At 41.0% G+C, this 23,983-nt stretch overlaps 2 protein-coding genes across 6 annotated transcripts; both read left to right on the forward strand.

The window, feature by feature from the left end:
• On the forward strand, positions 1-12,411 carry map7d2a (MAP7 domain containing 2a). Of its 5 annotated transcripts, none has more exons than XM_029448867.1 (17): positions 1-402; positions 2,004-2,096; positions 2,576-2,671; positions 2,764-2,841; positions 3,475-3,638; positions 3,834-3,930; positions 4,606-4,695; positions 6,402-6,508; positions 6,615-6,730; positions 6,852-7,234; positions 7,343-7,466; positions 7,559-7,739; positions 7,871-7,957; positions 8,082-8,132; positions 8,346-8,385; positions 9,135-9,777; positions 10,316-12,411. In XM_029448867.1, the coding sequence occupies exons 1-17, from the start codon at positions 366-368 to the stop codon at positions 10,572-10,574; spliced, it is 2,646 nt and encodes an 881-aa protein (XP_029304727.1). In that variant the 5' UTR covers positions 1-365; the 3' UTR covers positions 10,575-12,411. The 5 variants fall into 5 exon arrangements, with proteins under 5 accessions (XP_029304727.1, XP_029304724.1, XP_029304725.1 ...); XM_029448864.1 differs by having other exon boundaries at positions 3-402; positions 7,319-7,466; XM_029448865.1 differs by having other exon boundaries at positions 3-402; positions 7,319-7,466; positions 8,349-8,385.
• Positions 12,412-13,182: 771 nt separating this feature from the next.
• On the forward strand, positions 13,183-23,281 carry LOC115018904 (uncharacterized protein C2orf16). Its single transcript, XM_029448162.1, has 10 exons — positions 13,183-13,299; positions 15,995-16,056; positions 16,268-16,951; positions 17,307-17,945; positions 20,628-20,743; positions 21,393-21,504; positions 21,645-21,729; positions 22,266-22,343; positions 22,453-22,602; positions 22,807-23,281. The coding sequence occupies exons 2-9, from the start codon at positions 16,016-16,018 to the stop codon at positions 22,591-22,593; spliced, it is 1,896 nt and encodes a 631-aa protein (XP_029304022.1). The 5' UTR covers positions 13,183-13,299; positions 15,995-16,015; the 3' UTR covers positions 22,594-22,602; positions 22,807-23,281.
• The last annotated feature ends 702 nt before the right edge of the window (positions 23,282-23,983 follow it).

Below are 23,983 nucleotides of genomic sequence, written 5' to 3' on the forward strand. Positions count from 1 at the left end.
ACTGGTAGGATAATGTGGTGATACCCAGTGTATCAGGGCGGGCTTACGCTGCGACGCACGGTGTGATCCCTCGGTAGTGAACTCGATTGTGTGCGCATCATCATCTCCGCTCCAGCCCCAGCATCTCTCTCCTCCATCCATCCACACAAGACTATCCTGTCCTGGACATCATATCCAGCCTTCATAATGACCTTCAGGCCACCTAGTTGAATGGTGTGTGCTTGGTTTTGTTCGCTGTGGCTGCGCTTCTTGCTGCTGCCTTGCAGGGAAACAGATACCTGTGCTGCATTGGCATCACTGCAGAGTGTTTTGGGTGACAGCAGGTCCATACATTTGGGTGTATTGTGCCTGTGACCGCAGCTACCATGGCGAAAACAGTCACATCGTCCAGCGCAATAACAGGTAAGCTTGATGTATCGTTTGTTGGGCTTCGAGTCATCCTGCGATCGGGCTCTGTTGTTGTGTTTGCGACGCGATTTAAAGCAGACTCATGAATGACGCAATTGACATTTCGACTGCTTTCTGTGAATGATGCTGGCTGTGCAGTCATGATCCGACTTCACTGTTTTTTGTTCATTGTTTTTTTTCGCCGAGGCTCACTGTGCTGGTTGTTTTCAATGGATGCAGGTCTAAAAGGGGTATACTTTTATTCCCTTTAAAATAAACCTAAATCACAGGCCTAATGTTTTCTTTATGACGAGTGAAAGTGAGAAAACCCGATTTAGTTTCCCTCTTTTGTATCTGGTCCCTTTAGAGCAAAATCAGTATCCTTTTTTGTTTGTTGGTGATGGCGCGACTGAATCAGATAAAAGGGTTCACGTGGGTGGAGAGAGGAAGACTGGGTTGTTGCATTTAACACAGACAGATTCATGGAATATACTGTGTCATTCGTATGAGCATCAAACCATCGTGTGATGACTTTGTGGGTTAAAGACATGGGTCATTATCTCAGAATGTATTCACCCTCCACACCCTGAAAGAAGTTAAATCTAATTGAACACAATAGTATGAGAGACTCTATATTATTCCAGAAACGAGAACAAACTTATTGCACTGTTTCATTGAGAAAGTGCAAGGTTGAAGCACTTTATGTTGGAACTTTTAGACCTATTTTATAACAAACATTATGAGGGTTTATTTCACTTTCATGTCTATGGCAGCATTATTTTGTTTTTGCAGCTCATATTTTTGTAATAACAGATTTAATATATAAGAATAATGCTTGGACAGCCCTTTATTTGTATGTATTTATATATATATATTTTAAAACAATCAACAACATAATACACAGTGACACACAAAACATTATAACGTATCCTTAATTAGGGGGGAAAAAGACGAAGTCCGAACACCTTTATGAGAAATAGAAATAGAGTATGAGAGGTAATTCCCTCAAAACCATAAAAGCTACAGTAAATACATCCCAGTACATTAGAGGTTTAGACTACCAGTGTGGCCACTTAAGAAATACATTAAATGTTAGCATGGAAAAGGATAAACGTTACAAGTTAAGCATGATGAATGTATGTGTTTAGTTAAGTCAGCAGACCATAAAAGGTTTAGGTCGAGTGAGAAAAGCAGCTCTCCTGTCTGAGTGTCTCAGTGTTGTCTGCCAGCTTTCAGTACACACAGTAAAAGCCCTGACTGAAGAGAGTAACTCACTTGATCAAGTAAAGCGTCTGACTTTGTTGGCAGTTTAGCCGACATTGCACATATTGATTCAGTAAATTTGTGGAATGAAACTTTTTTTTTAACCTCTGTAGTTCACATGGCGTTTGAGGTGCATGTTCAAGATTTGGATGTTGTTATTTCATATTAGTATATCAATTAAAAAAGGTACCACATTCTGAGTGTCTGATACCATCACTCACATATCTTCTGACTGTGGTTTCTTTCTTTTCTCCACTCACACCATTTACAACCATTGTGATATTGACATGAGAATAGCAGCTTGCGGTTTAGATCAATGCTTCATGTATTCTTCTTTTTGTTTTGTGCTTTAGGTGAGAAGATGGCTCCACCGTCCATCACTTTACTCCCTGATAAGAGATCTCCGACAAACGGTCACAGCTCTCCAGCCCGAACTGGAAAAATTAGTGAGTAATCCTCTCCGGTTTCTGTCACATGATGCGCTCTTTCCTTCCGAGTGGATGAAAATCACTACACAATTATTTGGATGATTACACAATTACTAGAGACACATTATAGAATGCATGATATGACTCTGCAGGCCTGGAGGAATATGTTTCAGGGCCGCTCTGGTATCAGCTTGTTACAGCAGTAATAATAACCAAAAGAGGCATTCAGCATGTGTGTAGTGACTATCACATCAAGGACAGCTTCCTCCCTTCTCCTGCGTATTGCTGCAGTTCGCCCTTGGCATGGGGCTGCTTGGCATTTTGCAACACAATGCATTTAACACAGAGCAGCCCCACACAGAGCTAAAGACATGTTTCCCTCTGCTGGTGTTAGAGCAGCACTGCAGGTCAGTACTGTGGTGCTGATGTCATTCCTCTTTGGACTAAGCTGAGTGTGCTCTCTCTCTCTCTCTCTCCTTCTGTCATGGTGATCCCAGCTCCATCCAGCACAGAGAAGAAGCCACTAATAAATGGACACGCGTCCCCTTCACACTTAGCAGCCAACATTAATAATAACCATGCAGGTAAACAATGTAAGTCTCTATATTTGCATCTATTAAACTGCTTTTTCTCTCTCCTTCCATTGCCTGTTTTCTGTTCTCTGACATCTTCATTTATCTTTCAGTTGTGGAGGGTTATATGAAGACAGACGACAGGATGCGATTAGCCAAAGAGAGACGTGAGGAGAGGGATAAAACCCTGGGTAGGTGATGTACTTTTCTTTTGGCACAAGTGCAAATAAAGAGGCAGATTTTTGTGAACTGAGAAGCGCTGAAATGCCTGGAAGTTCCTGCTCCCGCTTAGATTATTTTTCAGTGCACAGTCTCCCTACAAAGTTTTTTGTCATGACCTTTTTGTCTCCACACTTTAATTGGTTATGGAAGGCCTTTGCTAGATAGTAGAAGTTGAGTTCACTGGATTTTTGATATGATGAACGATGTCACTTGAGACAATGAGACAGTAACATAGAATAGTCCACAGAAGTAGGTCAGTTAATCATGCAGCTCCTCCATTTGCCTCATGACGACAAGGCTTTCTATCTTCATGATAGTCTCTAGTGTGGATTGACAGATACAAATTCACTACAACACCTAGATGTTCACGTAATACTGAAAGTTTTTGTGAGTGTTTTGTTACAGGACAAATACACTATTCCTAAAAAAGTATTTTAAAGAGAGATTAAAATCTAATTATTGAGTTTGAGTTGACTTTTGTTTCTTCTGTAGTATATATTCTGAACTCTACACGACCAGCTGAATAGTAAAAAGCCACCGGCAACAACGTTGGTTCATTAACTCAGTTTTCTTTTTTCATGAATGAATCTTGTCTCTTTCAGTGGCCCGGGAGCAGCTGATCAGGGAGAAGGAGCGCAGAGCTCGGCTGCAGTACGAACGCACAGTGGAAGAACGCTGGAGGCGGCTGGAGGAGCAGAGGCAGAGAGAGGACCTCCGCAGAGCTGCAGTGGAGGAGAAGAGGAGACATCAGCTCGAAGAGGACAGGGTCAGATGATTTAACAAAAGAAAATCATAATCAAGATCTGTCTAATGCACTATCAGTCTCATTTGTGGTTGCGTGTACATGAAAGATCCATTCATGTGGCTTTTCTCTGGTGGTGTGTAAAAATATCAAAGACACAAAGCCAGTGGTGAGGTGACGGTGTTCAAATAAAGATCAGCTATGCTGTGTTGCGTTCAGGAGCGACTGGAGGCCCTGATGAAACGCTCTCTGGAGCGAAGCCTTCAGCTGGAGCAGAGGACCAAACGCTGGAGCAGAGGCTGCCCTGCAGGAGCCGGTAAGAACACAGCTTATAGCTTCGGATACAAGAGGCACGGATGTGAGGCGAGAATGAAGCAGAAGGATATATGGAAGAGAAGTTTTGCTTATTCCAGAAGAATTGCATTTTGCTGTATTTCTGTGAGACACAATGACACAATAAGTGTGTGTGTGTGTGCATGCATGCTATAGGTTTGTGTGTGTGTGTGTGTGTGTGTGTGTGTGTGTGTGTGTGTGTGTGTGTGTGTGTGTGTGTGTGTGTGTGTGTGTGTAAAAGAAAGCCTTTTTTCTTGGCCTGATCATTGCTGACCTGGCTGCTGAAGTACGCATGAGCAGAAATGTGATCCTGGTTTCCCTCAGAGACAGGATGGAGTTACATATCAGCACTGGTGTCTATATAGTACTAAATCACATATTTTACACTTCTGTGGATGATTGAAATAATGGAAATGTTAAAATAACACAGACATGATCTGTGCACACGACTTCCTGCCACAGTGACATTTCTTTGGGGTCAGAAATGTTCAAAACCTACACATCATGGCTTTAAAATTAGACTAATAAAGTGGCATTACATCACAACATCCCTGCTGGTATGTTAACTCCCATCCAGGTCTCTGCAGCTGGATGAGGAATTGCTCAGATAAACTGTTCATAATGCTCTGCTCTGCTCTGCTCCGCCCGCTGCCTATAGGTGACAGTGACAATGCCCCACTCCCTTTCTCTGCTGCCTCCGCCTTTTCCCATGGCATTGCCTCCCCCCTTCCTGCTGTCAGCGAATCTGGTAAAGTTAAGACCCCCCTGCCCTCCCAAATGTATCACCCCTCCTTTTCATCCAACAGTTACCATGTCTGTTTTTGTTTTGCCTCTTGGCGAGCTGAAACTTCAACTCGAACCAAAGGCAAACGTGTTCTTCCTGTGACGCATGCTGCTCTGTTGTTGAACCTTTGTGCAAATGAGATATACGCTGCAAAGTAATCTGTGTGTTGCTTAGGCTTTGGTATGTGTGCTGTGTTTGTGTTTTCTGCTGCAGTGGCTTTTATCTTTGAGTTATCATCACAAAAGTCAATGTGGAAGCACAACTGTGGCAGGATTCAGGGGTGCAAATGAACAGACAGAGGTAATCGGTGCAGGAGCATATACTGGCATGTATCCAAATTAGTCTTAGTACGATCTAACCTAATTTACAGGAAGAATCAAGCTGTTCTCAAGGGACTTTCATTCTTTCCTCTCTTCTAGAGGCAAACTCTGCAGTATGGCTGCAAATTGACCGCCAATGCAGGAAAAAGAGGACAATAAGAAATGCACCAGCATCAGCTGAAACTTGTGGGTGGATGTTTCCCTCCATTATTATTCCTATGTGACATGTTGGTTTCAGGGACAGTTCTCTTTCAAATTACACTAGAAGTCAACCTCAGGATTAGTTTCCGCAGATTAGTAACCGCTCAGTAATTACAAACAGGCTAGAGGACACTGTATCAGAATGACAATCTCACTGGTCTCAAACACTAGAGGTATTATTTTCACAGTGTGTAGATGATGTTTTATTTTTGTCTCGATACCCTGGCTTTAAAAAATGAAGGCAGCTAAATGGTGCTGACTCCAGGTCCCTGGGGCAGACGGTTTTGGATATTAATTGCACATGACCTAGAATAGAAATAAAATAGACACAGTCATCCCACTGAGAGAGCTGCACTCTTTAGAGATTACTCTTTACAGATGGTGACAGATGGACGAGAAGTCACAAGTGATGGCAGGAAGACTGCTTAGTGTTGTACATGGGGCCTTTGCTTTTGTGATTGTGAGTTTGCACAAGGTCCGTGTGTGTTTTCATTTGCTATCATTGTCTTGGGTGTGGCAAGGAGACAAATGTGGGGAACTGTTGTTCGCAGCCACCGTGCTGGCATGTGTGTGCTTGCATCAAAGTGCATAGCATACAGACTCGGGATTAATTCCACTAACACACCCCATTATGTGTGACGGTTGGCTGAATCAGTCATACTGGAAGTTGAAAGACAAAGATTGGTTCAATATCCTACACGCAGTCAGAATGTAATTGATGGAAATCCATGTCCTCTCTTTTGGCAGAATCAGAGCAAAAACGTCTCCCTCAATGTTTGTCCAATACGACATAAGTGCTGACTGGGCGTTGATCTGGACAAACTTAATCATGCATCTGATGTTGGGAAATATTTTCTAGATTTGACTTTGCAGGTTTTCTACCCAAACCAAAATCTAATAACACAACTTCCACCAGAGATGAGAAACGTATAACTCAGTGAATCCTGGATTCCTTTATCCCTGATACATTTATACCGTGTTGCTTTAAATGCAACTGACTTTGGCTGCAAAAATGTGTCTGTAAGCTGCAGCTTGGTGCAGCACACACTGTCTAGTCAAGCCCTCCCCTGGCTACTGTATTAATGTCCCTCTGTCACTTGTGATTTGCCATCATTTGATTTGATAAGCATTGTGTTTGTCATCACGCAGCGCCCTGCAGCCCTCACAGGTCACCTTTCCACGGCTCGCTGAACCCTGCAGATCACAACAGAGCTGGACTTCATGGAGGCTCTCAGTCCACTCCCAATACCCCCAAGGTCAGACCTTGTGCATTCTGATGTGCTGTAACTTGATAAACTTGTAAAAGAATCAAATATTAATGGATACAAGCTGCCAGATCTTATGTCCTAACATGGCTTACAGAAAGAGCGACTGCGCAGAGAGAGAAGAACTGCATCCCCAGGTTGTGGATCTCCTGTGAGAAGATCTGAATCCCCTGCTAGTGTCACAAGGCACTTGGCTTCTCCTACTACCTCCAAGTAAGAATATTTGTTTGGTAAAATGTGTGCAAACGTGGCTGTCTGCAGGGACCTTGCTCGCACAACCTTATTTTAAAACTTCTTTCCTGTCATGTAACACTTGTTCTCTGTCTTTGTGCAGGCTGGCATCTAAAATGCGTGCCCAGTCTCCTAGCAATGCACATCAGTACCATTACTCTCCTACAAGGCATCGGCTAAACCTGTCACCTGATGATAGGAGAGCAGAAGACAAGAAGGGGGAGAAACACTGTGAACAATCCAAAACAGTGAAAAATAACACCGATATCAACAGCACAACAGCATCTGCACACGATGAGAAGAATGTGGTCAACATTGAAATCCCTAAATCCAGATCATCTAAAGGTGAAACCTTGGATAAGCATCTCAGAGGCGACACATCTGAGAGAAATCTGTCCCCTGACAGAAAGGACCCCGTGTCTCCCAAAGTGGGTTCCTCAGAGAAGAAGACGCAGAGCAACGCTCAGGATGGAGACAAGAAAAAAGGTGAACTTTAAACAAATGATAGTAGAGTATTTGTTAACTCACACTACACATGATCTTACACCAGTCTTCCTGTGTGTTTGACAGAATCAGCACTATGCACGTCCACAGGAAAGGTGGCAGCTGGCACAACAAATGCAGAGGAGGCTACCAGGTTGCTGGCAGAGCGTAGGCGTCAGGCTCGAGCTCAAAAAGAACTGGACGAGAAAAAGCGGGAACAAGAGGAGAAAGAAAGGTGAGTTCATTGAATAAATCATGAATTTAAGACAGCCTGTAGGACTTAAGTCTTTAAATTGGTTTAATGAGTGTTATGTGCCTGCCGATCAGACTAAGGGAAGAGCAGCTGAAGAAGCAATGCGCACAGGAGCAGCGACAGCAGGAGGCAAAGGCTCAAAAAGTGAAGGAAAACAGGAAAAATGAGGAAGATCTTCACAGGCTGAAACAAGAAGAAGACAGACTAATGAAGGAGGAGCAGGAGAAGGAGCTACACGCCCAGATGGAGAAAGAGGTAAGAGATCATTATAATGTGCCAGGCAGTTGTTTTTTGGCCTGTTGCTGTATGTATTGGGTTCAGATACCTGTGATCCTGTGAATTTAGAATATTTGCCATGTTGTGTAAATTGTGCCTTGTTTTAACAGAAAGAAAAAATCCAAGTACAAGCTCAGCAGCAAGACAGAGAACTGCAAAAGCAACAAGAAGAGGAGGAGAGGCATCTCAGAAAAAAGGTTATTTTGAACAGACTCCGAACAAAGTCATTGCATGCTGACTGCATGTTGCACTTGAAATATTTTAAACTCTGAATTTGGGAAAGTCCACACAGTGATTAAATGTCTATTTTTTTTTTTGCAGAGAATTGAGGAGATCATGAAGAGAACTAGGAAGTGCGAAGCTGACTTGAAGGTACTGTAAGAGACGCCCTCCCACGTTCTCGCACAGTATAGTCCCGCTGCCTTTAAGCACCTGCTGATTATGTGATTTTTCAACATTCATTTTATTAAAACTGACTTTCTGTTGTTATTATCTTTATTAAATTCTATTGTTGGTGATACTTTGGTTTTGTGTCCTGATTACCACAAACCTTGACTTGATCGTCTTTGTTCCACATTGAATCAGAAGGAGGAGCAGGTGGAGACGAAGCCCGTCTCACCACCAGGTTAGTATGTTATTCAGTCGCCCTGCAGGTACTTACATTTGCTTGCTGCCCCTGCTTACTCTACCGCTCTCTGTGTGCCTTGCAGCTATACACATGCAAACAGGGCATGCATGGTTTACGATGTGACTCCCTTATTATCTTATTTTGAGCATGCGCAGCAGTAATATCAATTTTGGCTTGTGTAAAATCTCTATAATGGACAGTATGTTTCCAGCATTCTTGTTATTGTCTTGTTATGCAATAATTCTGATGCTTTGGCTTTGGCTGTTCAGAAGAATGAAGGTATGATCCTTGTCTACATCAACCAAGTAAATGTTGTGTTCTTTGGGCCATACATTTAAAAACCATTCAGTGGAGATTATACAATCTTTTCTAGAATATGGAGCAGCAGCCAAGGATTTTCCTCTCGGTGCTGATTGGACACTTTTTACTGTAAAGCAGTGCCATGGGAGTTGACTGTATAATTTGCTGTCCTTGAAAACGCCCTTGGAAGATTTATTCAGGGACTGCTCTGCGCACTGTGAGCTCACACTTTATTTGGAGTGTCCCGTGTTAATTCTCAACTCATTTGGGTTTAACAATTGAGCCAATGTCAATATTTAGTATCAACTTGTCCAATAATACTGTTGATATGTGACATCCACTATCACCGCTGGCCGACTCTAGTAGACTCAAATGAAATTCAGTTGATGTTAACGGGACAGTCCGAGTAAAGTGAAGCCCACTGTGATGTGTTTCACTCTCCACAGGTGAAGTAAAGACTGTTCAAACTAATGCTCAGGTGAACGAGCAAGCAATGAAAAAGGTTGAGTTTCAGGTTAAAGAGCAGGTCACAGTCAACACCAAGGAATGTGCGCTGGTGAAGAAAGAAGTGGCGGGAGCAGCACAGACGGACAATCAGAAGAGTTTGCAAGTGAAAAACAACACTCATCAAGTGACACCAACACGCAGTGTTCCTGACAAGAGACCCAACACCAGACAAACCAGTGAAGAGCCCGACAGCAAACTTAACAGAGAGGGCAAAGTCTGTGTTCTCAAGCAGGGAGGAGAGGTGGAATGGAGCGTAAACAAGCAGCAGACAGCACATGTCAAAGACCAAATAAATAAAGAGCCGACAAAGCAGACTGCAGATGCCAAAGTCAACCAAAGGGAGGGTGGTATGATGAATGGAGCAGTTAAGGGTGAAGGAAGCCATTTAACTGCTGAGGTAAGCAAACAGAGAGTCCTGCATCATGTGTTGACAGCTGCTAAAGGAGGGTCCCAGATGGAGGTGATTACACCCTCTGTGGCAACCCTGCCAGTGGGACACCCATCACCACCAATCATCAGGCTGGAGCCACTAGATGTGAAGGGTACGGGGTCTTGTGATGAGGTGCAGTCCATGGAGGTCAGGTGAGTCATCCTGTGTTATTATATCATATATTACTCACCACATTACTCACTTGGTCTTCAAGGAAAGGCCGTAGCCATGGAGGCAACATTGGGGGGGGGGGGGGGAATCTGTTCAGGGATAAAAATTTAAATAAATCTAATTTTGAAAACTATTTACTTGCAATTCTAAAATATTTTACATTTGCATATACTTTTGTTTATTTATTTTTTACAATAATGTCTAATAGTGTATTGAATTACATTGCTCTGTTTTTTGTTTGTTAGTTTTTCTATACCTTTGCTTGTTTCTTTGTAGGTAATGGCAGAGATTAGGGATTAATAAAGTTAACCTACATCCATAATCATATGCTCAGGTAAATGAGCAATGTATTTATTGTTATATGAACACAAGTCCAGATATCGTGGCCAAGATTTAGCTAATTTATGTTTGTATGCATATATTTACAAGTACATTTTGGTGGGCTGCAGGAGCGTTTGCTCTGCTCTGCTACAAGGACATAAATATTATAAACTTTCTTTTTTTATTATTATATCCCAGCCCGGCTTCAAAGGAGGAATTGATTTCTATCCAAGACTTCTCGCCAGTCAACGAAATGCAGCCCAGCAGTGTGAGTAACACCCGTGCTCTGGAAGACCTGATGGACCTGACAGGCAGCGTCACCTGCCCCAAACTGTCCTCTGAAGGCAACATAGGCGACTGCAACAAGAACCTCATTGAGGGTGTTGTTAGCCCCATGTCGGACTCAAAGCTCATCGGGATGCCGGCTCCATCGTCAAATCAATTTAACATCAAGTAGTCCGTTAATCTCTTTCTTTTTCTTCCTCTCTCGCTTGCCTCCTCTCTCTTTAACCTCTCACACACACACACACACACACACACACACACACACACACACACACACACACACACACACACACACACACACACACACACACACACACACACACACACACTCAATCACAGGATGTCAAAATTTAAGTGTGTGCCCCTGTGTCACTACATGTATGGGAATAGAGCCATAGAGATTGACTTTTAAAAAACTGTAAAACCATGACTTGCAATATAAATAAAACATATATTCTATATTCTAACGACATAGCAACTGACCATTGAAAGTAAAGAGTGTTTAATCTATCGTACTTGTTACAAGTGTGAGTGTGTGTGTGTGTGTGTGTGTGTGTGTGTGTGTGTGTGTGTGTGTGTGTGTGTATGTGTGTGTGTGCACGATGAGCACATGTGAAAGAGGGTCAGGATGAGGTGTGTCTGGATGTGTGAAATAATGAAATCAGGGTTTTGAATATTATGGACATTAAGGAAACACACTATTGCTAATGTATGAATCTCTAATTTTCCCTGCACAGATTCCTCACTGGGTCAGTCCCAGTACAGGAGTAACAAAACCTGCTCAGAGCATTGATGATTTGTTCATTTGACTTTTAACATGCCCTCTTAATCCTTTAAATCTAATTCAGTGTGTTGCTGGAAAAGGCATGACTATTTAATTTTCATGATATCCTCATTTTTAACACTTAATGAGATATACGTTACAAAATGAGACAAACTACTCAGAAATGTTCTTCCCAGGTGATGTTAGCCATGCATGTATTGATTGCTTTGGCTGGAATTTAATGGATTTATCTGGCAATCTAAACTCCAGCAGGACTATTTAACTCTTCCTAACCCAGCGAGGTCTGACCATAGGATTGTTCACATTTTTTATTTATTTAATGGCAATGAGATAATTCCCTTTATCCTTTTTTAATCTTTAACTGGGACTTTCTAAATGCACGTGAGTGAGGACGAAGATTCCAAAGCTGTCAACTTGAATGTTATTGCATATTGAGAAAATCATGGCATCAATACAAATGATGTCACACACACTTACACCACATGTTTGTTGCAGAGTGAATCGCTAACTTGGACTCTATTGCAAATATACAGTAATTGCATTCATGAAAGCTTATTTCACTGACATGTCTCCATTTTTCAGGGATTCCATTGATGAAATGGATTTCTGGTGATGAAAATAGTGACAGCTGAGCAGCTTTGTCATTTCAAACGTTTTGTGTAGGTCTGTAGCTGTTTACATACAGTAAAGTACATAGATTCCAATCAATAGATAGCTGGCTGTTGATGTGTAAGACTGAAGTGCACTGAGACAGGAATGTTGGCTGAGCAATCAATTTGTAAGTGTGCACTGTAGCTTTAAAGATGCTGTTAAATCGTCTCTTCTTTCATCATGTTTGTACTGTGTAGTCCTGTGTAGGAATTATCCAGTGGGCTCCTTTAACTTCCTGAGCAATTCATAATATGTCTAATAATAGCATAATTGTTTTCATTTTCTTTGTCTAAATGTAGAGATGCCTTATAGAGGACTGATTAATTACTGAATGTTTGTGCAAACCATTTTACAGTATTCTATTTGGCCACTGGGATTGTTGTGTGTGACCTGTAATACTTGAACCTTAGTTTGAATAGCTTCATCTCTGCCATGCAGTAAAAAACAATTATACCAACTGCATATATGCTATTATGTTACTTATAAAGTCACATTTAGATTTGTGTTCCTCAAACTATACATAGCCTGGACAGACAGAGGCTAATTGTCTTAAGTGAAGTAGCCATATATATATATATATATATATATATATATATATATATATATATATATATATATATATGTTACATACAGTATTTAAAAGTTAGGGTTTGCTGTATATTTTGCATTTTCAAACATTTCTGTTTCACATGGACCGATTTTTAGGAAAAGCAAATGAGTGTAAATAAATTATACCATTGAATGGTAGAGTACATACAACCACTTCAAAAAGTATTCAAGTTGCTCATACCCATCACAGTCAGCTTAACTCTTAAGTTATGTAATTACTGTAGAAATTGTGCATGGTTAGCATGGTCATAATAATGTTATCTGAAACAATAAAATGTAAAACTAGGAATTCTTGTTTTTGTTTGTCTGTTAATGTCCGTTTGTGTTATTAAGCAGTTAACATGACGTTGATTATATCTGGAACATAAACATGAGATGGAGAAAGAGAGGGAAGACTTCAGGGAAAGAGAATAAAATATACAAATAAATAAAAACCCTTACCCTGTTAACATAAAAAAAACCCTTGCTGTTGAAAAGCTGAAAAATTAATAAGATATTATTTTAAAATCACAAATAAAATAACTGTGTGTGGGGGGGGGGCGTTAATGCCTAGGATAAAATCATATGTTTATTGTGAAATAAAGATGTTATGCATGTAACATATCCTTTTGAATAAACTCAAAAAAGTATTATTAAAAAGTGATGAAAAAGAAGAAAGATAAGGCAATACACTGGCCTTCCAGCGGTCTCCGTAGACGTGTAGTACACACTCCGAGGCAGCAGGTGGCGCTTCAGTTTGACTGACGTCCCGTGTGTTGAAGGGCGAGGGCTGTCGGTGCGGTGCGGGGGTGCGACCAAGAAGAACTGTGTTGCAGTCGCACGTAGCTTTCACCTACTCGACAGTTTGTCTTTGGTAAGTAGTTGGCTAAATTACTGAATTACACGTATGTAATGATTAACGTTCGGTGATTTATTTAGTTTAACTTGTCGCTAAGATGTTTAAATGACTCTCACTGTGAATGGCATATTTTTAAAAGATGCGTTCAGCGACGTTACGAACTAGCAAAACAACCAGGTTAAGCTAACTGGCCTTAGCAAATTTAGCAACACGATAAGGTTGTTAGCGTTACCGCGACCTGCTTTTCTTTCCGTTGGCTAAACCATACCGACACATTAAGGTAACGTTACTTTAATGACGCCACTGCAGTGAAAGGTTTGTTTTGTACCCACAAGAACATAGTCACTGGGCCGTGGTATTTTCTCGGCGAGCCGCAAATACCAAAGCTGGAAACACGACCTGCCCAGGACACTCCAGGATTAGGATCAGGACTGAAACTGAACCCACGGCGATCATGGCAAGATATTCAACCAAAACCTGACGCTCGTTTTTTAAAAAGCTTATTTGGGTACGATTTTGATCTTAGCATTTTGTATGATATATACCATATTAAACTATGTTATACAGTTTCCACTATAATCTTGCGTCTGATAACGGTATACCCAGCCTACACTGTTACATTTGACCAATTTTTTTAAATTATATTTGAATATTTAGAGTACTAATTTGTGGCCACATACCAGGAACACTTCATTAGCTTGTAGAAATGTGTTTTGGTATATTTTATTTAGTTCTCTACGGTGGATTTCACACCTTTTAGTTGTTTCAGTAGAAGGAGAACAAACATGTTATGTCGTGATTAGTAGTTTAGTCTGTTTTTAATGGTTATCTGTCAGTTTTATGTAACAATTACACAATACTGAGGACAGAAACACTTCCTGTTTAGGTCCTTTTTAGTTATTAATTGAAGTTTGTCTGAAGACGAATTTATTTGAACATCTGATTTATAAAAAATATAGATATGATTATAGATACCGCCGGCGGGCCGTCATGTGATAGTTTTGCATTTTCAGAGAGGTTGTATCTTGCCATGTGGTGTTCAGTCTGTCATGATGGAGTTGTTACGCAATGCCCCATATTGTTCAAAAGATTAGAGTCTCGTCTATTTAGTGAGCAAAACTGTTTTGAGATCACAACAGCAAGTACAGTAGGCATCCCAAACTAGCAAGCAAACTCACAATCAAAACCATAACTTTGAGCCAACTCGCATATGAAGTCTCATCATAGTTGAACATCGTCATGAACAGCTGTTGAAATCAGCTGATCAATGTGTGTAATTTTGTGACCATAACAACTAATATCTCGAGCTGTTTCAACGCTTCTAAGATGGACGCCGAACTCTTACCTTTCGATTGACACTTCATTTGAGCCAATAGGAGCTTCCATGCGTTATATACAGCCTTCAAGAGCCAATGATTGTCAACTTGATAAGGAAGTGCCAGCCCCTCTTCTTTTGTTTACAGACTGAGTCTCCCATTGACTGGCGTATCGTGTAGCCAATGAAACGCTGAAGAGTTAGACATGTCATCAATAGTTTTTTAACAAATGTTGTTTTATTTTTCATAATTGTATTTATTATAATCAAAATACAAAAATATTACGAAAAATGTGTTTATACTTCACTTTGTGTCATTACTACTGACAGGGAATATTGGGTATATAATAGTTATTTATGGCTTTTTAAAATCAATAAATATTATAATATATCCAAATGCACAGCTTGTGTACGCCTGGTGTTACTCTAATAAGTTAAGTTTTTGTGCCTTTTTTTGTCCTGAAATTTTAACCTGAACTTGGTAATACTTGATGCTTTGTTCCTCTTGTGTTTTCCAGCTCATAACTAACAGCTATAACCATCTTCAGGCATCTTTTTTAAACAAAAAATTGTGTATTTTCTTCAAATTCAGTATATTCAAACCACTATTACTCAGTGCCAGAAGCACTTGGAGTGATTACTCACTGTTTTGCAAGAACAATAAGAGAGTTACCTTTTGAATGAGACCAAAATCATGCAGCTGGTGCAAATGGTTGAAGAGCAGCTTTTAATTTACTTTGTGTATGTGGTTTGTAGTATTTTCGGATAAATTCCCCCACCCCGTAAGAGGTCAATAGTTTACATATTTCTGTGAGTTGGTTTGTGCAAAATTAAACCTTAAGAAATATGCACTTATGCTTTGGAATTGTTTGAATTTGTTCACAATTTCTATGCAGTTTACTATTATTCAATTTAAATTTAAATAAACATTGAAAATCAGTACTATTTTCAAATAGTAATTTAAAGATATGAGCGCTTTTGCATGTTTTATGTTTAAGCCACATGTGAATGTGTTGTGTAAATGTTTTTGAGATTTTTGACTGCATTTTTATAGGCATTGTAATGCTGTATTATTATTATTATTATTATTATTATTATTATTATTATTATTATTATTATTATAAGGCTAAAGTTTTATGCAATTTCTACTAACTGACTGCACAACTTGTCTAAAATATGAGAAAGTTAAAGGGAAGAAGATAGAAATAGATAGAAATAGAATAGATAGAAATAGAAGATGAGTAAAAGAAAGAACTGAATTAACTAACACCCTGACAACTGACAGGGTGCTTGTTTCATCTATGGCGTCTGGTCAAAGATTGCGTTTTTTAAGAATCTAGCATAACATCTGCTCAATGCTGTCAAAACTCAATATTGTTTATTTTTTGTCCATAGATTATTCACTCACTTTCAAAGATGGTTCGACCCCATTATGGACCACCACGTTTAAAGACCAGGTAATGTCTTTTTGATTACGTCAAGTTGCCCACAGATACTTTGGTGTTATGTCTGATTGTTAAATCTTTTGTCATGGTTTCAATTGAACGTTTTTACTATGTTTACAATTTAAGTTAGATCCTGTCCCTTGTGTTTGCAAAATTATGACATTTTTAAAGTGGCATTGTTTGTTGTAATGCACACATTTCTGTTTTTCTTGTGTCCCATCAGACCTTACGGAGATGGTCATAGCATTGGCCCTGGTGAAGGGAATTACAACCCCAACTCCAAAAGTCGAAGAGATGTCCAGGGCTACCAAGCTAAGGCTCCTTTTCACTGGAGAGATTCCAGAGGTAGAGGACGACCCCCAGTTGTCAGAAGAGTGCCCCTCATGGGAGAGCAAAGGGAGCCACGTTTCAATAACTGGAGGTCCCAGAATCAGGATTCCTTTCAATCATACCCTCCAAAAATGGAACCACACAATAGCCAGAGAAGGCCTTCTCCATCTAGGCCAAACCGTCCCCCCCATGTCCAGCACCAGTCATCCTCTCGCAGCCCTTCACAAGGATCCCTGAGTCAAAGGGGCCCACCTTTCCATGGCCAACCCTCAGGTCACAGGTCACCCTCCCCAAGACATTTTCGCAACCACCCAGCTGACAGGAGGCCAGGCTCTGCACCGGCCCACCAGGGGTCATTCAGGGGCCACAGAAGGCAGTCAGGTTTTCAGGAGCAGCGGAATCGAGACCCTCATGGGAATTACAATCCCAGAGAAAGGCCCCATGAGCACTCAGGCCATGGCATGAAGCGCTGGAACGACGCTGGAGCGTTCTCTCATCCGCACAATGGAGAACACAGGCCCTCTGGGTCACAGAGGAACCCCAGAGAGATGCATGGGAGAGGCTCATGTCCAGAGAGGTACAGGAGTGAAGCAACAACCCCAGCTGGGTAAAATTATTAACGAGAAGGCCTGAAGCTGGCCCAGTCCTCCCCAGTCACTGGGGTCATAATGATTACCTCTACTCTGCCCCAACTCATAATTATTACAGGGGTCTTTTAATTGGGGTCTGATGTAAATGTGGTTTCACCTGCCATTGAGAGGAGTGTTACATCTCTAATTGCTCTTTGAAATTTACTTCTCCTACCTGTTTCATTCTGTCATGGCATAATGAAGGGGCTGCATTAAGATAAAAGTTAAAAGTTCCGCCTCCAACTTAACATGGCAATGGATCTGTCATTGTAATGATTTCTCTATTGTTTGATGGATGTGCAGGTGGTCATCTGAGCAAGACTCCAGGCGGCAGCGAGGTCCGGTGGAGAGGCAGGGCAGCAGATCCCACAGTAGAGAGAGGTCACAGGATGTGCCTCACCTGCCCCCTTTCAGATCCCCCTCATGGAAAGGAGGTCCATCACCGTCATCCTCCTACCACAGGAACCCTCAGGAAAGGCAAGTGGCAGGACCCCGCAAGAGGAGGATAGGAGACATCAGCATGCCCTCCTCAGACCCTGCACTGGAGCATGGCAATCCAAAACAGCCCAGGAGAGAGAGGCCTCAGCTGCTCAGTATACCCAGGCCATTCGGTGGTAAAGCTTTGCCTTTTAGGGATAGAAATTACCTGGTTAAGAACAGACAAGTCAGAACAGAGTCTCTCATGAGGCTCAGAATACCTCCATCTGTGAAACCCAGGCCTCATCTGGGCGACTCTGCCTCACAGGAAAATTTCAGCTCTGTTCTTGCTATCAGGAAGAAACGTTTCCAGTCAAATGCAGTTCCCGTGAAAACGCTGGAACCAAGGAGAGGAAAACCACAACATTCACCCACCAGAGAAGAAAGCAATGCCAGCAAGTCTTCACGAGACTCTGATACAGGCAAAGAACAGGTGGAGTCTCGCCGGTCCTTGAACACACACAGGTACGGTATTTCCCTTCTAGCACTGTTCGCAGGGGCTTGATGATGATGATTAGGAGGTCAAGAAAGAATGTCTCTATGTGAAGGGGGTGCCAGCTGTGGAAAAAGGAGATATCGTGATGAGCTAATTGTGCAACACTGATTCAGTTGATGAAAAAACGGCAAAGATTTTCAAATGCCTCCCTGTCTGCGTGCTGCCTGTATTTCAATATCTTCCTATGAAGTGGGCTGAAGAGAAAGTGCTAAGTTACGCACCGTATCGATAGTCAACCGGTTTAAAACCTGACAAATGTTTAATGCCCGTGATGAGGAGTGAGGAAAGATTTGTTGATCTGTGCTGTTGAAGGATTCCTCAGTCTGTCAGGATTCAGCTTGAAAGAATAGTTCTTCAGCATGTTGGGAAGACCCGTTCATCCTCGATAGAGAACAAAAGGCAAATTGAAGCTGAAGTTACAACACCTAGTGTTAAATAGTATATCTGTGTATGGGAAATAAGGACATGAAGACGACTGCATTTAACATGGACTGAACTAAAATGGCCGTGCTGCCCTTTTGAATATCTGGCAACATGTCAGCCAATCGTGAACCGTGGGAAAAGAGATGCATCAAATGAATTTCCAACGTCGAATGGTTCACAGCTCTAACTTAAACATAAGACGGCAGAGTTACAAGTCAAGTGGCATGTTTGAACGTGGGATTTCCAAAAACAAAGCTTGTCTTTGAATATAATCACAATTTCAAGATGGATGACGGCGATTGTTGAACAGCGACGGCTAAAAGCTAGAAAACAACGAAGAGGATTTTCTGTTGAACACGAGTAGCCATCAGATGTAAATGTGCACCTGCATTCATTTTTACTGATACATAACTTATATGCAAAGATTGATATTTCTCACTCCATTGTTTATACACATCAAATTACCACTAATGATCTTTTTATTATAGACTTTAAACATGGAAAAAGCAGTTAAAAGCCAAGAATTTGGCAAACCTAAAACATTATAACACAGTATGCCAATCACCATATTGAGTCTTCACACGTTCATCAGATGCCTACCTACACGTGCAAAGTAGATGCATTTCCGAAGGATTGATTTATCAGAATCTGATCCAGTTTTGCGCCGCCTGACGTGTGAAACCATGCGGATGGACATCGCTCCCATTACGACCGAAGAGGAGACAAACTACCACTTCATGCAGTCCATCTAAAGTACTGGACTCCTGCTTCTCTGCCGTCATGACGACGCATTCAGACGTTCATCAAGCATCAAATCATGGCTGGAGAATTGTCGATGCACCAGGGATGGTCAAACCCAGTGACCATAAAGAAAGTATTTGGCCACCTTTTTAAAATTTGAATCATATCAACACATCCTGCATTAAAACAGGCGTTCATGTTTAATGTTTTAATGGCTGGAAATACATAATGTGCCGTGTATGAGAACACAAAAGAAGACTACATCAAGCTCAGAAAATGACGAGACACAAATGATGAAACGAGACGTCCCAGAGAGAATGGATTAGATGATAAGTTCTAACTTGATGCTACACGGGGACAGAAGCAAGACCAGTTTGGTACCACCATGTTATAGTTCTTAATTTGAATGCATTCGGACCCACAGGTCAGCAAGTGCTGCGGTCGGCTCCTATGTCTAATCTGACGTGTGATCTAAATGTAGTGATCAGGTGAAATCAGAATATTCAGTAGCCGCTTTACAAGACCAATGCAAGCCAAAGTCCACGGCACCGAAAGTCTCAACGCAAACCTGCGAAGACTTTGCCAAGTATGATGGACACAAGATGTTCTCAAACAATTCTCAGCACTCACTTTATCCCACTGTTACTTAAAACTACTGCATGAAGAGGAGAGTGTGAGCACCGTGACTGTATTTTACTACAGAACCAATCTGATGATCATCTTTAAGTCCCTGGCTTTTCCTACATCATGCCCAACGCCCCAAATGTTAAGAAGAGTCGGAGATCTAAAGGAATAGAAGTCTCACTTGTGGGCGCGGCAAAGCCTTTTGTCAGTTGCTTTGAAGTCTGGACTTGTTTGTTGGCAGACACGCGCTGGATCATCTCTTAAAACCGCTGCGCAGCTATGGAGAAGAAGCTGTTGGAGCTTAACATCAAAACTACCGGTTGTCTCCCAAGACTCAAATCTCATGAAACCCTTTGGATGACGATGATTGAAAACAACTAAAGGAACTAGGAATGACCCGATGACAAAACCGTGTGACGTTCAGTCCGACTGAAAACAAGGCACTGTGCTCCTTTGCCACTGAGAGAGGGATGATAGAAGATTTGGTGATGTGATCTAGACCGATATCTAAAAGTTGTCTCCCAAGATTTGACCGCTCTAACAATCACTGAGTAAACGAAGAGAGCTCAGATTGATTCAGGGTACAAAAATAGGAGTAAAGAAGCATGGACATTCCATGGTTTTTGTAAGTATCCATGTGATGTGATTTGTCTGACTGCAAAACAGTGCTGTTCATAACTGGTTTAAAATGCATTACATCTAAGTGGACAGGGTGACTTTATGTTTTAATTGCAATCTGTCTCCTTTTAAAACTGTGATAACTTGAATGATGTGATGCTAATGTGTCCAGGCCACTTCTAAGATGTTCATACTGTGACATAAGCCTCACATGATTAACACGGTCTCCACTGATCTGTCCCCAGATCTTCTCCCATAGAGAAACGTGACCTTGTTGTTTTGTCCCACTGGCCGCCCGGGCCGAGCTCCTCCTCTAAGGACGGCTCGCCTACGAGAGATCGCAGCCCAAAGAACAATAACGGTGAGTTGGTTCTTTTCCCGTACTGTAAGGGCAAAGCAGAGGCCGGTAACTATTTTACAAATAGGTTTTAATATCATATCTCATAGGGGTGGGGGGGAAATCAATATTCTATCTTCTAAGATTTTGAATCAATTCACATTTCTACAAAAGAACCTAGATGGACATTAATCCTTCACACCAAATCAAAGTTGGGTCAGTAAAGTGTTTGATTTGTTGAAGAATCACACAAAACCCCAGTTGACAGGTTCTGAGGAATAGGCTTAGGCTAGCTGGCTTTCTATCAATTTCATTTATCTCACAGGCATTTTTGTAAAACCTGAACTCGTTCTGTCACTGAGAATTATAAAATACGGACAACTTTGAAATAAAGTGTTTATTTGGGCAAGTTTGCCAATCGGTTTATATAACTTTCAAATATATAAACTCTATAGTCTGCGTCTGCACAGCGGACTGGAAGTAGATCCTGGACTTGGCACCCCTATGTACTGCATCATGACTCCAAGAATCTAAATCCAATCGTGAGATCCTGAAAGATTTGCACCCCTATCGTCTCCTATCACTTATTCTTTATTGTTATTTAACGTGTAAGATTTTTACAGCTTCAGCTACAGGGTTTACTATCTCTTCTCTTATTTGTTTATTTTTGTAGAACGCAATTCTGATCAAGAGGACACACCGAACAGCCGACTCTCAAAGACGAATGATTCGAGATCATCGCCTGAAGACCAGAGACGGGGCTATATGGATAAGAGGGCGTTCAGGTACATTTCATACGATCCGTTTTTCTCAGTGTCTGAAACGAGGTTCTACTTCATTAAGCAGTGCAGTGTTTTCCAGAAGTAAAATAATGCAAGCATTGCAGAATGTGTCCTGTGTCTGATGTTCCTTTGTATCTTTGCAGGCCCTTTAATATGATGCAGGACGGCCACAGGCCCGGAAGGCCCTTCAGGAGACCAGGACAAGGTCCCGGACCAGGATTTATGCAGGTTAGTTTAACATGTATTGCATAAGAGAGCTTGTGGCTGTGTATATGATGATTTATAAAGAATTGCAGCAGTAAATGTGATCACAAGCAAAACTCATTTTTAATTGAGTGTTATAACACCATTTTAAAATGTTTCATTTTCGCAAGTGTTTTGCAAAAGCAAATATGACTTAATGAAAGAGTGCGCTGTCAGTAGAGGTTTGCAGCTAATTCGTGTAATTTATATAAAAAACTAAATGTCTATGGAGGCATGAAAATTAACTCTCAGTATTTAACACCTTTTTTAGGGTTTGTATTGGCGTCAATAATTGGAGCCGGACAATTACAGTTAAAGCTCTTCATTTAAAATAAGCCCTTTTATGTCAGCCGGCTTGATTTGGCAGATACAAACCGTTGCCGTTTTGTATTGTGACCACTTGACAGTGATATGAACTCGCATTTACACCCGCGCAGTATTGTTTTAATTTATGATGTAAAATGAATAAATGGGCTAGTTGCATACTGCATGTACTCAGCCTTCAACGTTGTGGTTCACAGAGACCAAAGTTCACTGGTGGTCCAAGGAGGACGGGCCCTGAAATGTCTGGTGTTCAAAATGTTAGAAGACCGCTGATGGTACGCATACCATCTTCAGAGATCACTCGATCCTTCTGGGAAATGTGAAATGGCTCATTGAATCTGCTTTCTTTATAACTAATATTTGAATTTCTTGTGTTTTTATAAGGAGAGCTTAGTGACACGTCCCTTCCCAAATCAGAGGCCAGTATTCAGAAAAAGTTACGGTATCATGTCTAAATACCGCACCATGAGAGTGATGCGTCAGCGTGCACCGTACAACAGAGGGCCCAACCAACAACGCTGGTGATGACCTCTGGTAAGTTGTCATGATGTGTGGCTGAGGGGTCAGTGCGGCAATTTCAATTTACCATGTAGTTGTCTTCAAACGGTGAAGAATTGTACCATTGTCATCTGTGTAGCTGCCTTTTCCTTTATTCACTGTAAAGAAATCTATATTTATCATAAGATCGGGATTGTGAAATATTATCTTCAAATTTGTTTTTGTTTTTCTTGATCTCAGCACAGGTCCCACGCGCAGACATCTGCTGGGTGGGCTGAAGAAACCTTTTCCCCACTACAAACCCAACCTGCCTGTATATTGTGGAAGTGTTTTTGCTTACACCTGTTTTTCAGTTGCACCTTTAGGGTACTGCAGTACTTTTGTTTTAGGATATTTTGAACAAATGCGATTATACACTACTGATTTTTGTTGCTGTTTGTGATCTTGGCAGTCTTCATTTTACTGAAATAGTGTTTGCTTTTTCTTTGTTTACCAGCAGTGATCTATTTCCGATTTTTGTGAAGTCCAAGAAATGTTTACTTTAATATCTCACCTTTACTGTTTGTAAAGACTTGTCACATGAAATGTCCTGTTTAAAATAACCATGGGTGTTTTGATTAGAAACAGCAGCTTTGTCAAGTGACACTTGTAAAACTTGTATAATCACATGTTCAGTTTATTGTTTGAGTCTTGAAATAAAATCTGTTTGACAATCTCTTTTTAAGTTGTCTTTTTGTGCCTCCACAACGGCGACAGCTGTGGCCAGAGGCATTATGTTTTCGGGTTCTCTGTCCCGTACACTTATAATATCTCATGAACGTCTCGGGGGAATTTCTTCAAATTTTGCACAAAGATCTACTTGGACTCAAAGATGAACCGATAAGATTTTGGGGGTCAAAGGTCAAGGGCACTGTGACATACATGTTTCTTTTGCCATAATTTAAGAATGATATTCACACATGTCTAATGACAGACATGGATGTAAATTGACTTGACTGCATGGCGGAGACATATAATGGGGTGGCGGTAATTATAGATTGATCTATACTACGTGTTTCTTAACCTTATTAGTGGTGAAATTATAAATATGGTAATTTATCTATAAAATATATATTTTTGAAATGGTGGCGGTTTATTACCTAAATTAGAGAATCTGACTTCACAGCGGTTTTCTATGGTTATTGATATACATTATGATTTATATGTGAAGTGATTTCAGGATATTGCAGAATTCCCTGAAAATGTTTTAATTTGAACTCCAGCTATTGTGTCCATTAAATAGGGAGACTCAAAATAAACACATTTTGAATATAAATGGTTAAACTTGAAGTCCTTAGTCAAGCTCCAAAACACTGGGTCCTACATTTCCCATAAAGCAATTCAAATGCCTAGGGACATTACAGCCTCCAACTGATTT

Source organism: Cottoperca gobio, chromosome 14, assembly GCF_900634415.1.
Source record: "Cottoperca gobio chromosome 14, fCotGob3.1, whole genome shotgun sequence".
Lineage (NCBI taxonomy): Eukaryota > Metazoa > Chordata > Actinopteri > Perciformes > Bovichtidae > Cottoperca > Cottoperca gobio.